The 17,572-nt window shown below is 45.6% G+C and overlaps 1 protein-coding gene across 1 annotated transcript; it reads left to right on the top strand.

The window, feature by feature from the left end:
• The first annotated feature begins 4,442 nt into the window (after positions 1 to 4,442).
• On the top strand, positions 4,443 to 15,233 carry cotl1 (coactosin-like F-actin binding protein 1). The gene is made up of 4 exons (XM_068603326.1): positions 4,443 to 4,900; positions 5,906 to 5,988; positions 13,706 to 13,863; positions 15,082 to 15,233. The coding sequence occupies exons 1-4, from the start codon at positions 4,824 to 4,826 to the stop codon at positions 15,190 to 15,192; spliced, it is 429 nt and encodes a 142-aa protein (XP_068459427.1). The 5' UTR covers positions 4,443 to 4,823; the 3' UTR covers positions 15,193 to 15,233.
• The last annotated feature ends 2,339 nt before the right edge of the window (positions 15,234 to 17,572 follow it).

Raw genomic sequence — 17,572 nt, 5'->3', positions numbered from 1 at the left:
GTCTCGCATGGACCACAAACCCTGACCCACAGACTCACAAGGTCGCTGCTGGGCCACCTGCTGGTCCACCTGCTGGACCAGCAGGTGGACCAGTGGTTGGATCATCAGGTGGACCAGTAGGTGGACCAGTGGTTGGATCAGCAGGTGGTCCAGCAGGTGGACCAGTGGCTGGAACGGCAGGTGGACCAGTAGGTGGATCAGCAGGCGGACCAGCAGGTGGACCAGTAGGTGGACCAGCAGGTGGACCAGTAGGTGGACCAGCAGGTGGACCAGTCGGTGGACCAGCAGGTGGACCAGCAGGTGGACCAGTGGCTGGAACGGCAGGTGGACCAGTACGTGGACCAGCAGGTGGACCAGTAGGTGGACCAGCAGGTGGACCAGTAGGTGGACCAGCAGGTGGACCAGTCGGTGGACCAGCAGGTGGACCAGCAGGCGGACCAGCAGGCGGACCAGTAGGCGGACCAGCAGGTGGTCCAGCAGGTGGACCAGTAGGTGGACCAGCAGGTGGACCAGCAGGTGGACCAGCAGGTGGACCAGCAGGTGGACCAGTAGGTGGACCAGGCGGGTTGACGCAGTAACAGAGTGACTGGGCTCAGACCTGGAGGTTCTGGTTGTCCAGGGTCAGTCATCAGGGACCAGCTGAGCTCCTGTTCCTTTTGTACTGACCGATACTTCATGTAGTACTTCACACAGTACTTCATGTAGTACTTCCTGTAATCTACACACACATGCACTTCCTGCCCTGCTGACAGATACACTGCATTGTGTAGTTTTTATTGTATGTACGTGTAGAGCAGCCACACTGTGCAGTAGACCTACACCAGTAACAATGTGGTTATGACAGCATATTGTCATATTAATGTAGTACAGTACTTCATGTAGTTATGTACTAACAGAGGATATGTGATGTAGTACAGTACTTCATGTAGTTATGTACTGACAGAGGATATGTGATGTAGTACAGTACTTCATGTAGTTATGTACTGACAGAGGATATGTGATGTAGTACAGTACTTCATGTAGTTATGTACTAACAGAGGATATGTGATGTAGTACAGTACTTCATGTAGTTATGTACTAACAGAGGATATGTGATGTAGTACAGTACTTCATGTAGTTATGTACTGACAGAGGATATGTGATGTAGTACAGTACTTCATGTAGTTATGTACTGACAGAGGATATGTGATGTAGTACAGTACTTCATGTAGTTATGTACTGACAGAGGATATGTGACGTAGTACAGTACTTCATGTAGTTATGTACTAACAGAGGATATGTGATCTAGTACAGTACTTCATGTAGTTATGTACTGACAGAGAGGATATGTGATGTAGTACAGTACTTCATGTAGTTATGTACTAACAGAGGATATGTGATGTAGTACAGTACTTCATGTAGTTATGTACTAACAGATGATATGTGATGTAGTACAGTACTTCATGTAGTTATGTACTAACAGAGGATATGTGATGTAGTACAGTACTTCATGTAGTTATGTACTAACAGAGGATATGTGATGTAGTACAGTACTTCATGTAGTTATGTACTAACAGAGGATATGTGATGTAGTACAGTACTTCATGTAGTTATGTACTGACAGAGGATATGTGATGTAGTACAGTACTTCATGTAGTTATGTACTAACAGAGGATATGTGATGTAGTACAGTACTTCATGTAGTTATGTACTAACAGAGGATATGTGATGTAGTACAGTACTTCATGTAGTTATGTACTAACAGAGGATATGTGATGTAGTACAGTACTTCATGTAGTTATGTACTGACAGAGGATATGTGATGTAGTACAGTACTTCATGTAGTTATGTACTAACAGAGGATATGTGATGTAGTACAGTACTTCATGTAGTTATGTACTAACAGAGGATATGTGACGTAGTACAGTACTTCATGTAGTTATGTACTGACAGAGGATATGTGATGTAGTACAGTACTTCATGTAGTTATGTACTGACAGAGGATATGTGATGTAGTACAGTACTTCATGTAGTTATGTACTAACAGAGGATATGTGATGTAGTACAGTACTTCATGTAGTTATGTACTAACAGAGGATATGTGACGTAGTACAGTACTTCATGTAGTTATGTACTGACAGAGGATATGTGATGTAGTACAGTACTTCATGTAGTTATGTACTAACAGAGGATATGTGATGTAGTACAGTACTTCATGTAGTTATGTACTAACAGAGGATATGTGATGTAGTACAGTACTTCATGTAGTTATGTACTAACAGAGGATATGTGACGTAGTACAGTACTTCATGTAGTTATGTACTGACAGAGAGGATATGTGATGTAGTACAGTACTTCATGTAGTTATGTACTGACAGAGGATATGTGATGTAGTGCAGTACTTCATGTAGTTATGTACTAACAGAGGATATGTGATGTAGTACAGTACTTCATGTAGTTATGTACTAACAGAGGATATGTGATGTAGTACAGTACTTCATGTAGTTATGTACTGACAGAGAGGATATGTGATGTAGTACAGTACTTCATGTAGTTATGTACTAACAGAGGATATGTGATGTAGTACAGTACTTCATGTAGTTATGTACTAACAGAGGATATGTGATGTAGTGCAGTACTTCATGTAGTTATGTACTAACAGAGGATATGTGACGTAGTACAGTACTTCATGTAGTTATGTACTAACAGAGGATATGTGACGTAGTACAGTACTTCATGTAGTTATGTACTAACAGAGGATATGTGATGTAGTACAGTACTTCATGTAGTTATGTACTAACAGAGGATATGTGACGTAGTACAGTACTTCATGTAGTTATGTACTAACAGAGGATATGTGACGTAGTACAGTACTTCATGTAGTTATGTACTAACAGAGGATATGTGATGTAGTACAGTACTTCATGTAGTTATGTACTAACAGAGGATATGTGACGTAGTACAGTACTTCATGTAGTTATGTACTAACAGAGGATATGTGACGTAGTACAGTACTTCATGTAGTTATGTACTAACAGAGGATATGTGACGTAGTACAGTACTTCATGTAGTTATGTACTAACAGAGGATATGTGACGTAGTACAGTACTTCATGTAGTTATGTACTAACAGAGGATATGTGATGTAGTACAGTACTTCATGTAGTTATGTACTAACAGAGGATATGTGATGTAGTACAGTACTTCATGTAGTTATGTACTAACAGAGGATATGTGATGTAGTACAGTACTTCATGTAGTTATGTACTAACAGAGGATATGTGAGCTCGTGGTCGTTATGAACATTATGACTCACATGAAACACAGTTGGTGGATTTTAATACCGCCGCACTGGGCAAGTTGCACCATTTTGCCCGAGCAACACCGGAAGTTGTCAGTTTTACTTTCAAAATAAAACAATGTAAAAGAAAAATCAATTATTTCGTTTTCTTTCCTTTTTCTTCCAACACGATGTTTCCTTGTAGGACTTTAAAGATAAACGTGTTAAACAACAGAGAGGAGCGAACAGCAGGACCTGTTGACAGAAATGAAATATATTGTAATAATAAGTATGTTCTCTTTATTGTATAGTTAGTCAAAAATAATCAGATTTTATTCACTTTAGAATGATCCATGTGGACCTACATCATAGCATCCTTTAAGTTAATCTTGCTATGTTACTCTTTAGTCATGGTGACAGTTGTTTCTCATGTTCATAATTCATTCATGTTATCGCCTCTAATCTGCTCCATGTTTCTTGTTTTCTTCTCCTTTTCCTTTCCTTCGGTGTCCTGACATCTCAACCGCTCCGTCCTGCCACATGTCTCTGAATGTTCTCTGTTCAAACGGATCCTCAATGAATCGATGGATTAAAGAAACATTTAGCATATGAACATCACATTTCATGCGGCCATTAAAGAATACGTTTTCATTGGCTAATTGTACTTTGTGTTTTCTGTCTGAAAACAGATCGCTGCAGTACATCAATGTAAAAATAAATCTGGAAACACATAATGTCTCCACTCAAACATTTCAGAAATGTCTCTCGGTGATGAAAGGTTGCTGAGAGGTGATGCTTCAAAGGCTACATGCTAATTGTTTTTAATATAATGATGACGTACATGTAAAGTAAGTGTAATGTGTATTTGTATCACAGGTTTTACAGGCAAGGGTCACAAAGTGCTGAACAGGGGTCAGGAAAAATAAATAAATAAGAGTGTTACAACCAGTTTGACAATTACAGGGCCAAACATTTCAACAGAAACAAAGAAAAACAGCGTTTCATGTGTTTAACCAACCGCTGGTGTACACCAGGATGTTTTCAGTGTATGACTGCATCCACACACGTTTCTGTGAACACATATAATATCACAACCGTGTTTTTGGCTGCATCCTTTTACAAACTTTTATTGTGAAGGTCCGCACCGGAACATGCAGCCGTGCGTCGTGCCCGCCTTGACAGCGGCCCTCGCAGCTTTGACCACTCACAGGGAGAAGGTGCACCGCGTCTGGAGGAGGACTGCTCTGTGGCAACCGGATCATCGACGAGCATCACCAACGCCCATAAAGCAGCGCGACGCAGGAAGCTCAGCCCGCTGCCGGAGAGCAAGAGCCCGCGACCCGCTGCATCCACCGGCTCAGGCGTCCCCAGTGCGGTGCTCGTGATTTCGGACTGAAGCCTCTCGCGTGCCGTTGTCATCTCGTGGTTGTCTGATGCGCTGCAGCCAGCGGATAAGTTAGCTGCTCCTCTCTCACCGCGCAGCTCTCGCTCCTCCCGGTTCGGACCGACACCACGGCGACTGCGACCGCTTCTACTTCTGTCTGACGGTATAGGAAGAAAAAAACATGGCAACCCAGATCGATAAGGAGGCTTGCAGAGAGGCTTACAACCAAGTCCGGGACGATAACACGGACATCACTTGGTGAGTGCGTAAAAGAAACGGGACCTCTCCTGTGCTCGGGGAACATATGTCATACATGTACCCGTGGGCCTCGCGTGGATCATGAAAACCCACTCACCGTGTTTCACATCGGCAGACATCAGATGCATCAATTGATCCGTTTTTTGTTCGATCTAATCTGCGTTCTGGTTGTAATCACATCGCCCGTTACCGCCCACTGCGCCGTCTCTCCGGGGCTGAAATGTGAGGCGAATCTCTCTTTCTTTCTTTCTTCCTTTCTTCTTCATTTGAATGAACTTCACATTGTATTTGCAATGAGCTCAGTTGCTTTAGATAACCGGATGCGGCCGGATGGGAGATGCATTTATAAAGATAAAGGAAATGCAACGCGGGGCTTTTTTGTGTCGCGTGAACGTTTGCATTTAAATTGCCACTTGAAATTGCCCGATATTTTCAAGCAGTTCCACCCGCTCACTGCGAGTACGATAGAAAGGCTCGAGGAAGAGGAGGCGGAGGAAGAGGAGGAGGGTTTGCCCCGCGACTCAAAAGCCTTTCGGGGAATTGTTTCAAACCGGATTGGACACCGTGATTGAAACCGGATCGGCCTCGTAACAATATTTAACTCAAACGGCGTCCGGGCGACTCCCATGTCGCTGATCCGATCTAGCTGATCTGGATTCAGTATTAGCGGACACACACACACACACACACACACACACACACACACACACACACACACACACTGCACAGTTATCGGGGCCCCGGCGGGGCAGAAGTAATTTCCTTTGTCCTGTATTCAGAGAGGATAACGTTATAGTGGGGACACGCGCACATGGCTGACACTCACTCACTCACGCACGCGCACACACACGCCCCCCACCCCCCCTCCATCCACCCCCACCCTGCAGTGGGGGCAATCTGTGTGCATTGCTCCAATCTGCGCAACAACTAATAAAAAGGGCCTCGATGTGCGCAACAATGTGTCGAGTCAGCGGCTCGTGACGCGCGTGTGCTCTGCTCCTCCAGGGCCGTGTTCAAGTACGAGGGCGCCAGGATCCTGCCCGGGGGCCAGGGGGCGGACTACGAGGACTTCAAGAGCATGTGCACAGGTAAGGATGTCCCAGCGAGCACCGCGGTGTGACGCGTCCTCCCGCTGCTAGCGCGCGCGCGCGCGGCTTTGTCTCTGGACGGGTTAACCGGCCTGCTGGATGGGCCACACAGCTTGACTTGGCAGGACAGTAATCCTTTAAGACTCCCTGTGCTCTGTCACCCACTGGCCTTGAGCCCTGCAGCGACCCGCTCACAGCACTTCTCTGGTTGCGTAATCTGCTCCACTCCATCCTGACTGGGTTCGTTCTTCACGAGGTGAAACAGTTCAGGGCAAGCTTTCATATTTATCTTAACTTTGTCAGGAGGAAAACTTTAACTCGTTGAAAACAGTGGAACCAACGTTGTCTCCAAACCTGCTTTATCCTGTTTGAGTCGTATTAATCCCAAATTAATTCCAATACTTGTGTTTATTGTTTGTATTTGTTCAGCAAATTCTTGGGAAAAAATTGTCTATCTGCAAAAAAATCACTTTTAAAATATATTTTGATCATAACTATGAACATCCAGCATGATATGAGCAACAATCACAATAAAACAAAGTCTTGTCCTGTTATGAAGGAGTTTCAGTCAGAAAACTGTGTCGTTCAGTTCTAAAATGAAAGATTACGTATTTTATGCCAAAAGATTGTCTGAATGGGGCATGCTGGGTATTAAAATGGGCTCTAGAGGATTTTCTCGCACGGTTTCCAAAAGGTTAAAGTTTATATTTTCTGACTAGTCGTGGTTCATGTTCACCTGTCGCTGCTTTTGAGTCCCAATGAAATCATTTACCTGCAGCGGAACAACAGAAACGCACGATTACAAACATGGAAGTTGTTTCTTGCTCTTTTCTGATCGTGAGAGACGGACTGCTGCGTAATCACAGCCCAGTTGTTACCCTGCGTCTGCACGCAGCCCGTTTCTGTTCATCACGGAGAGAGGAAAAAGAGAATGATTCACAGGAAGCAGAACTAACGAGGAGGACATCTACTTCTATACAACCCTGTATCTGTGGTCATCTTCTGAGTCTCCGATGTTCAGCATCTGCTCTGACGTCGGGCGTGGCTGACTGATGCTCGTGTTGTCTTTTAAAGATGTTCTGCCTCTGGGCTGTACTCTTTATTCATTTATTTATTTCTTTGCTCCCTGAGAGCTCAGCGCTCACATTCCTGTGTTGAAATAACTCATTTATTAACACCGGGCTTTACGACCGCCGCGTTCACCGTCGAGTCCTGTTGAGAGATGACACACACACACACACACACACACACACACACACACACACACACACACACACACACACACACACACACGCACACACACACACTATCAGACATATTTCTGTCTGTGGGCGTGTTTCCCTTATTTAGCAGTGAAGTTGTAACTCTGCAGAAGAGAGAAACACGAGTGTAGGAGGAGCTGATGCGGCTGTCTGAGGAAGAGGAGGAGGAGGAAGAGGAGGAGGGCTCGTCCTGTTTTTGCATTAGTGATCTTCAGGCCGTGCGACTGCAGCAGGCAGGTGGAGGTGATTCTGTTGTGCACGAGCTCAATGCAAGGAGATGTGTGAAGCTTCATCCTCCACCAGGACTTTGAAGAACACCATTTCTGCTGCGACAATGTAGCAACAAGCAATAACTTATTTACTCACTCTCATGAATTATTCATCGTAGGTCATCAAACTCTCTGCCCATGAGCAGGATTTAGTGCAGATTTGGACCCAACAGCTCTGGTCCTCCTGAGAGAAGCTGCCTGCAGAGCTGCCTGCAGTCCAGGGCTTCTTGCTCCGCCTGTGGGGGGTGACGTCTTCTCTGCGGTCGCTGCTAGCGCCCTTTAGCTTTCCTTGTGGATAACATGGGAAGAAATTAGCAACTCTGTTACACTGCACACCGTGACATCACACGCCGTGACATCACACGCCGTGACGCTGCACACGTTACACTGCACAATCAGACAGTTCAACAATCCAAACATCACAAAAGTAGCTTCTACAAATTGTGCTACAGGGTTAGCCTTTGTGCTAATGTTACTGGGTTAGCCTTTGTGCTACTATGTTAGCCTTTGTGTAACGTTACTGGTTAGTCGTTGTGCTACTATGTTAGCCTTTGTGCTAACATAACTGGTTAATCATTGTGCTACTATGTTAGCCTTTGTGCTAACAAAACTGGTAAACCATTGGGCTAATTTGTTAGCCTTTTTGCTAACGTTACTGGTTGGTCATTGTGCTACTTTGTTAGCCTTTGTGCTAACAAAACTGGTAAACCATTGGGCTAATTTGTTAGCCTTTGTGCTAACATTACTGGTTAGTCATTGTGCTACTATGTTAGCCTTTGTGTTAACATTACTGGTTAGTTGTACTACAGGGTTAGCCTTTGTGCTAAAGTCTCTGTGGTTAGCCTTTGTGCTAAAGTCTCTGTGGTTAGCCTTTGTGCTAAAGTCTCTGTGGTTAGCCTTTGTGCTAAAGTCTCTGTGGTTAGCCTTTGTGCTACTGGTTTAGCGCTCTGAGCACGTTTCTCTCTGAGTGCTTGGCAACAAGTTAACTTCTGGGCTTCTCTCTCGCCATTTCTGCCTTTTTTCTTTTCTCTTTTTTTGGTGTTTTGAGTTGTCAGCTGTGTAAACAGCTAATGTTTTTCTTTCTTTCTTTTTTTTTTACACATTTCACCATTATTGAGTTTTTGCTGCATGTTTGCTTCCAGGATTTAGCTTGCTCTCTACTCGTTGATGTTGTGAGGCGGCGGCGGTGATGACCCCCCACATCTGAGGGTCTCGTGGTTCTTCTGAACCTCATTAGTAGATGATGTTTGTCCTGAGGTTGGCTTACAGGGAAATCTGGTGGAGTGTTACAAATACAAGCTGTCCATCCTCTGGGGAGCATGAATCGGCTCAGTAGCTTTGATGCTAATCCGTCAGTTAGATTTTCTGATTTTCTTTTTGTCCAGTTGAAACTCTCGTGCACCCAATGGTGTCACTAGAGGAACGGTCAGAAGGTCAGCCGAGACACTGGAGCCCATCCTCTGAGGACCTTACATATAAAAAACATCTGGGCGTTGCCAACGTGATTAGCATTCATCCTCGGGGAACCCTGCACCGAATGAAAGGATGACTAACGTCCCCGCCCTCGGGACTAAAGCTGGACCCGGTGAACATGTCGGTAACAGCACTCCACAGGAGGCGGCTCTGGTTTCCCGGCCGTGTCGCAGAGGGACCGAGCGTGGGCTCGGGGAGCGACCACAGGAAGACACGGCGCCACCCGCCCAACCCGCGCTCTGCCAACACGAGGTCGTGTCATTCAGAGCAGCGTGCCTCCGTCCACATGTCCTTTTTTCTTCTTTTTTGTTGCTGTCTCATTATTGTTGTCATTTCGGTGCAGTTTTCTCTGCAGCAGCAGGAGGTGGAGGAGGAGGCGGAGGAGGGGGGGAGGAGGGGGGGGCGTCTGCAGAGAAACTGCAGAGTCAGTGTGGCTTTGAAGGGGAGGCAAACCAGGAAACGAGTGAGGAAGTGTGTGTGTTTGCACTCGTTCCTCTCTGGCATCTCAAGCGGTGACAATGACAGTTAAGACAAAGGGTCACGGAATCGACTTAGTTGAATCAGGTGACTGTGTGTGTGTGTGTGTGTGTGTGTGTTGTGCCGGGAAATGTGTTGCAACTAGCGGTGTCCTCTGTGGCTGCACCGATAAGACTTTTTATCGTGGCTCCTGTTGGTGCGGCTCCTCTGATCTGAGAGCAGGTGACTGAGGCTCTGCCAAGAACGTCTCACATCAGCTGCTTCACCAGGTCCAAGAAGATAACGCAGGTAACACGGACCTGCAACTGTGTTTCCAAGAAGACATTACCACCTTCAGAACTATTTCAGCGTTTTGCATGATCTAATTTTGATCATTTTAGTTTAAAACCTAAGCCTGCATGTTCTCTGGAGCGTTCACTGGTGTTTGCACCGGCTTCAGTTATAAGATAAGATAAGATAGTTCTTTATTAGTCCTAGTTATTTTAATCGATTGATGAAGTTGTATTCATATAGAGCAGCTTTCAAACAGTTCAAAGTGCTTCACACGTGTCAAACAAGATGCTGACCAGACTAATGCACACACAGTGACTTTAACAACACAAAATAATGTGTAGCGCTGACGGTCCCAGCAGTGTGGATGTGGTGCTCTTCACTGTCGCTCCTCTTTGAGGACGATGGACCAGACTGTTCAGGAGAAGTGGATGTAGTTGTGGTGATGTCACCTGTTGGTTTGTGCACTGATGTTTTCAAGCCTTCAGTTGAAGATTTCGCCGTCGACATCTCAGAATACGGCGGTCGCCATGTTGTTTTTTGCAGCCAATGAACAAGAGTGACATAGAGACACGTCTCAGAGACCTGTCAATCACAGGGTTAGCCTTTGTGCTAATTCTACAGGGTTAGCATTTGTGCTAATGTTACTGGGTCAGCCTTTGTGCTAATGTTATAGAGTTAGCCTTTACACTAATGTTATTGGGTTAGCATTTGTGCTAAGGTTACATGGTTAGCCTTTGTGCTAATGTTAATGGTCAGCCTTTGTGCTAATGTTATTGGGTTAGCATTTGTGCTAAGGTTACATGGTTAGCATTTGTGCTAATGTTACTGGGTCAGCCTTTGTGCTAATGTTACTAGTTAGTCGTTGTGCTACTATGTTAGCCTTTGTGCTCATGTAACTAGTTAGTCGTTGTGCTACTATGTTAGCCTTGTGTAACGTTACTGGTTAGTCGTTGTGCTACTATGTTAGCCTTGTGTAACGTTACTGGTTAGTCGTTGTGCTACTATGTTAGCCTTGTGTAACGTTACTGGTTAGTCGTTGTGCCCTGCAGATTCAATGTAGATATGTAGATACAGGGTGACGATCGAGGTCTTCCGTTTTCTCTTTCTGAATGCCGAATACCGCCCAGTTATTTCCTGTGGAGCAGGAACAGACGTAGTGCTAGTTGGCCGGCGGCGGTCGTGTTTGCTGTGTGTTGGGGAGCAACTTCTTTGCCCAGACAGACGATGGAGCAGACGCCAGATGTCGGTTTGTCGTCTGGAGAAAAGGTCTGTAGCTCAGCCGAGTGCTGTGGACTTATCGCTGATAGAAACCCAACATTTCATGATTTTGCTGCTTTTTAAAAAACGGGGGAAGAATTTGGAGAATTTTATTACCGATCAAGCTGAGCAGCAAAATTGCAACTTTTATTGTTAATAATTCACAGGAAAAGATCACTTCCTCCATAGCCGCCTCCCCAACATGCGTTTAACGTCTGATGAATTAATATTCATCTAATATCCATCAAGCTCAGAGATGCTTGATGAAAGGAAGACGATGGGTTTGGTTGCTCTTCTCCTCCAGTTGTTTCTGGGTTATCTGTTCTCATGAACGCGATACCTCACCTGGACTCCAGGAATGAACGATTACAAAGTGATGTCAAAGGTTACCGCTGCCGCACTAATCACCTTTTTGGACTGACATGGAAGTAAATTGGTTGAGGCAGGCGTGCCACCACGAGGTGGTACTTCTGGTGTGGCACGTGTCTGAAACCAGGAAGGTGAAACCTGCTGCCTCAGCAATTTTCTGCTAGCATGACACAGCTAGCCATTTGCTGATAGCAGCTGAGCACCGCTAGTTACTGCTGCCCAATATTTCTTCATCAGAATCACTGGAATGGTGCATTACTTGGCATTTGTTTTGCCAGTAGCAAAGTGTCTTGGCTTTGCAAACAAGGGGGAAAGCAGCATCACGAGTACGACAAGTAATAAAGTGCTGTGTAGCATTGGAGAGGCTTTTCATAGCTCGCTATTAAACACTGACGACGACGGCTGAAAAGATTCCTCGTGGTAGCTGAAGATTGTAGATATTTAAGCCATTGCCTTCTTGTATGGGTCGATCATCAAGATTCAACTACTTCAACTACAGTATTATTTGTTTATTTGGTAGATGTCCTCATGTTTGGTGCATTTACAAATGAATCATAATCATTGTATGTAAGTGTGGCCCTCTCACAGGCAGCCGATTCTTTTTTGTAGACTTTATTTTGATTATTTCACTTCCCAATTTAAATGACTTGCTTTCATCAATAGGCCTTTTTTGTGGCATGTCGTGTTCTCAGACGTATTGTCATGAGCTTTTATAAATACCGCAGAGCCAAAAACAGACTCTTTTCTTCCTCTTTGTCAGTTTTGGCAGCGAGAAGCTTCACTCTGCTCGTTGTGCAAACGACAGAAAGAGTGCAGCTCTTGTTAGAAAACAGTCGAGTTTTGTCAGGAGCGAGATAAACATTTGACGGGATTCTCGTAAGTTAAAGCTGCATTCTCTCTCCTGACCACCAGGGGGCGACTCCTCTGGTTGTGTAGAAGTCTATGTTTCATGTGTTAAAGCTGCATTCTCTCTCCTGACCACCAGGGGGCGACTCCTCTGGTTGTGTAGAAGTCTATGCTTCATGTGTTGAAGCTGCATTCTCTCTCCTGACCACCAGGGGGCGACTCCTCTGGTTGTATAGAAGTCTATGCTTCATGTGTTGAAGCTGCATTCTCTCTCCTGACCACCAGGGGGCGACTCCTCTGGTTGTATAGAAGTCTATGCTTCATGTGTTAAAGCTGCATTCTCTCTCCTGACCACCAGGGGGCGACTCCTCTGGTTGTATAGAAGTCTATATAAGTGACTCTACTTCTCTCTTGATGTATTCCCTCAGTAAACATTGTAAACATGAGTTTATGTCTCAATCTCTAGTTTCTAGTCTTCTTCTATACAGCACGATGTTCATTTAGTACATTATGGTCTGTTAGAGTCAAACAGACCAGGAAGCAGGGGACGCTTTAGGGGCGGGGCTACAAAGTGATTGACAGGTCTCTACAAGACGTATTCAGCGTCTCTGCATCGCTCCTTCGCTTGGAAACTTCCGTTCATTGATTGCGGGAAAAAGCAACATGGCCGACGGCCGTAATCCAAGATGGCTGTATGATTATGTTTTGAATTATATTCTATCTATCATATGCGGTAATTAAATAAAACATGATTATGAAATGACATTTATTTCAACTCCAAATTGCGTCCAAGTTATTAAACATGCTACCCTGGTTTGGATGACCGCAGGGTAAACCACAAAGCTCTGGTCCAGTGGTGCACTGCCTTTGTACCCACGAGGAGATCCAAGAGAAAGGAAATTGGTGAACGTGGCAAGTTTCCCTAAATCACTCGTACAAGCCACTTAAGCACCAATCTGTTCGAACCAGCGGCTCTTGCATAAGACCCATTGTTTCGGCTGAATAGGATTTAGAGGCCCGAAGAGGTGCGAGGCGGGAAGAGGAGAGCAGCACAAGTGTTTTAGCGTTAGCTGGTTAGCTGCACGTCCTTCAGACAGCGGCTGCTGCAGAGGACCACCATGACGGGGACGGGCGTGGCCACCGGGACGCACTGCAAGGCTCACAAAAGATCTCACTCGATTAGTCTGTTGACCTGAATATTTCCTCACTGTGCACACACACACACACACACACACACACACACACACACACGCACACACGCACACACACTTCACCCAGTTTGTGACTGTGCAGTGCAGTAGAATAACAAAAAAAGCAGAACCTTTGTATTCATCTGCACTGCAACACTGCCACTCTTTTTGCTCGCTCTCTTTGTCTGTCTTCCTTTCACACACACACACACACACACACACACACTCAAGTGTGTCACATTCAAGACACATGAGCTGTGATGTTCAGGCTCAACATGGCCTCTCCCGTCTCCTCCCTCAGATGACGCCCGTCTCTTCGCCTTCGTCCGGATCACGATGGGCGACGCCATGAGCAAGCGGGCCAAGTTCACCTTCATCACCTGGATGGGCGAGAACATCGGCGTGCTGCAGCGCGCCAAGATCAGCACCGACAAGGCGCTGGTCAAAGAGATCGTGCAGGTCAGTGGCTGAGTGGAGGAAGCGTTCATCACAGGAACGTCCGTCATCGTGAGCGTGACGCTGTGGCAGCGGTTGAGCTCGCGTTACACATGTATGATGAAGCTGCCGTGTGTCTGCTGGATGTGTGAACAGGAACACGCAGCACGGTGCATTTTAATGTGCAGGCTCCAGGGTTGCTGTTAGTGTGAGTGAGCAGCTGGTAGAGCCGCCTCAGGAATTTATTACCAAAGAGTTGGAGATATCAAAAACATCCGTTATTTCTATAACCTGTTGTAAACAATTGTGTCTCAAACTAAGAGTTGAGAGTTAGCGAGGTCAGTAGCGTGGAAGCTCCTCTTTATCAACTCTTTATTGACTGATTTGTGAAAGACACAATACAGGGGAAAATAGAAATAACTTCCGATAGCTATTGTAAGTAGCACAAGCATGCTATCAGTTAGCTCGACATCAACAGACTTCTAGAACTACATGTTTTGGGATGACCCTGTATGTGAGTGTTTGGTGTTATTGTTGATGGATTCAGGTCCAAATCTTCCGATTTATAGTTCAAATTATACGAGTTCTACTTATTGTGTATGCAGAGCAACTTCCCCTCCAAAACATTGCATCCAGAAAAAATAAAATAACAGAAAAAGTGATTTGGATGTTATGGGAATTGACGTATTGAGCCACGCCCCTAAGAGGTTAATTGGTTCATATCTTCCAAACACAAAGACATATCAACACATTTAAAAGTATTGTTTGATGACATTGAACCAATAATGATCCACAGAAGGTTTCATAAGGATCGGACACAGCGTTCAGGAGGAGTTGGAAATTAAGTGTTTTTTACAAAATTCAAAATGGCGGAAAATCTTAGTAGGCGGAGCTTAGTATTACAATTGACTTTTTTGTAGAGAAGTCCCACCCAGACATGTGTGCCAAATTTGAAGTCAATCGGTCATGAGTGGCAAAAGGTAACTAAGGGGGGCGCTATGGAGACGTTTATTTGAAACTTTTATCTGACACCTGAGTCAGATTGGTATTTTCGCCGAGTCGGATTATTGTGGAAATTTTAAGTAATGGAGGTTTCTCCCAAGCGCCTCTTTTCCCTTTGCAATGACCGCAAATAATAACAAACATGTGAAACATCCGCCAGCGCTAGTGAGTCGGTTTGTTCCTGTTCTGCAACGAGTGAGAACTAACGTTGAGTTTTCTGAACTCTTCTTGTGTCCACAGAACTTTGCCAAGGAGTTCATGTTCAGTGACCCGAGGGAACTGGATGCAGACAACATCCGCACAGAGCTGAAGAAGGCTGGCGGCGCCAACTACGACGCTCAGACCGAGTAGAGACCACGCTCCACTGGAGGTGTCGGGGTGGGGTTTTAGAGGGGGGGGGGTCAGGGGTAAAGGGGGGGGGGGTAAATGGTGGGGGGGGGGGGTTCTTGGGGGGAGAGGTGGAGGCGGGATGGAGAGGGAAACGCACAAACAGATGTGAGGTGCAGCAGCAGCATCTTGCTAATGCTAACGACACCGTTCATGCTGCCTCACGTCGGCTTATTGTTATTATTATTGAAAAAACTGTATTCTTTTTCCAACCACTAGTTTAACAATTTATTAATTGAGCCACAGCTTCAGATGCTGTTGCTGCACCTCCATGTGGTGAGATCCGCATCAGGGCGTTTATAAACTGGAATCTAACGGCGTCGGTGTTAGCCGCGGCGTTCACATACTAGCTTAAAGCGGTTTGTGTATCTGGGTTGAACAAGATACTTCCACAGCACATCTGGGGGGAAGATCGGGACCAAATTGTTCGAATGGAGACACTGGAATATCCTTTGTACGCACGTAAATAGAGGCACAATTAAACTTGTTTTGCACATTGTGATTGGTTCATCAGCTCCGAAAAATCTAAAATGTTTTGAGCAACAAAAAAAAAAGACGCTTATTTTAAAAAAGACAACGTAAAAAATACATATACTGAAGCTGTGACAGAAAAGCCCCTTAAGATGAGAGGCTGGATAACACTGTGCGGTCAATGCATGTCTGGTGATTAGCCGCTAATTAGCTTAGCATAAAGAAACGGGGTGGCTGTAAACGTCCTGAGGGAACTGAACCTGCCTACCAGCTCCTCTGACGCTAATGAACACAAGTTCTGTCCGTACAAAAACTGAAGTGTAAAAACGACACAGAAACAGTGACGGGCTCTTGACCTCTTGACCTCTTGACCTCTTGACCTCCCACCAGGAATGAGGTTTTACACTTTGGTTTTTGTACCAATAAAACTAATCCGATGCAACGAGCGTTAGAGTTGTTGTTACGTTTATTCTTTTCCCCGCCTGTTTTTCTGTCGCAGCTATGCTAGCTCCTTCCATCTATTTTAAGTCTTTGTGCTAAGCTAAGCTAACACGCCGCTAGCTGGAGCTTCGTGTTGAACGGACAGACAGGACGGTGGTGTCCACCCACAAAAAAACAACAACAACAAAACAAATAAGCCAATTTTCTCAAAAGCTGTTCCTTTAAAAGTGGACAGCGTGAGCGTGACATGTGACACGCTCAACGTCGTTAAAAAGCAAGTGTGTAGGCGCTCTGACGGTCTCTAGCCGGCCTCCACTCCCAGCCTGCGCCCCTCTCCCCAGTCAGCCCGTGGTTGGTTATCTACTGTGCTGTGCATCAACATCTCACACTCATCCTCATCTCAGCTGGGCTGCAGTTGGGCAACAGGAAGTTGCATTAACAAGGCTTCAGCGCCACGTAACGAGGACGAGTCCATTGAGTCTCCTTTCTGGAAGGAAGCAGGAAGCTGCTGGCGGGCATGTGTTTGGCTGCCCTCGGTCATGAAACACTGAACCTCCAGGGGAAAAGATCTCCACTCTCACTGCATCCTCGGCGGTGGTCGGCGGCCGCTTTGAGTAATCCTGAGTCATGCCGCTTAAGTACACATTTAGCTGCCACTTCCTCTGCAGCCAGACAGCTGTTTGGATTGCAGCCTCAGAGTCGACCATCACAGACTGTGATCCTCCCTCCTGTCTCCATGCCTGTGCTGTGAACCCTCATCATCACGAGTCCAACTGTGTCTTTTCTGTTTGTGAGCTTCCGGACCTGACTGCAATGCACTTGTCTCCTTCCAGTTGTTTTATTTTGGACGTGATCAATGGTAGTAGAAGAGTAAAGAAAGGTGTAACAGGAGGCTTTCTGCCTGTAGATATGATGCCATACAGAGAAACCGCTAATATATTGAGTCCTCAGCAGCCGTTGTAGTCGAGTATTGAATGTTTTCCTCAAATCTCAAAGGATTCCCAGAGTGGAGATCTTTTCCTCCGGCGTCTCATCTCACGCTCCACCGCTCAAAGGTGTCCATGCCTACTGTAACATACTGTGTTTGACTGCCTTAGCCTCCCAGGGAGAGAGGGGCATCATGGGAGCTTGTGAACTCTACACTGTGATTGGCTGTCTTCCTCGCATGGGGGCGGGGCTTTGATCTGCACATGGCTCCTCACAGTGTGGACCTGGGCTCATCGTCCCGCCCCAGGAGGACCCCCTTTCCTCGGGTGTAGCATCTCTTGTTAATTTGGTCCCCCCCCCCCCCCCCCCCGCCTCCCTCGCCCTTGCAAAAAAAAAAGTAAATGGATGTTTTTCTTGTACCTTTTTTTGTTTTTGGGATAATTTTTTATTTTCTCTGAAGAGTTTTACCTTTTTGATTTTATTTTTAAGAGCATTGTTATTGGTC

Source organism: Clinocottus analis, unplaced genomic scaffold (assembly GCF_023055335.1).
Source record: "Clinocottus analis isolate CAN_PGR_092001 unplaced genomic scaffold, fCliAna1.0.p SCAF_6, whole genome shotgun sequence".
NCBI classification, from domain to species: Eukaryota; Metazoa; Chordata; class Actinopteri; order Perciformes; family Cottidae; genus Clinocottus; species Clinocottus analis.
Note: the sequence above shows the minus strand (reverse complement) of the source record. Positions and strands in the feature narration are given on the sequence as shown.

Coding starts and splice junctions, on each gene's coding strand:
- cotl1 (XM_068603326.1), top strand. CDS start 4,824: ATGGCAACCCAGATCGATAAGGAGGCTTGCAGAGAGGCTTACAACCAA. Junction 5,989..13,705: donor CTTCAAGAGCATGTGCACAG/GTAAGGATGTCC, acceptor CTCCTCCCTCAG/ATGACGCCCGTCTCTTCGCC. Junction 13,864..15,081: donor TGGTCAAAGAGATCGTGCAG/GTCAGTGGCTGA, acceptor TTGTGTCCACAG/AACTTTGCCAAGGAGTTCAT.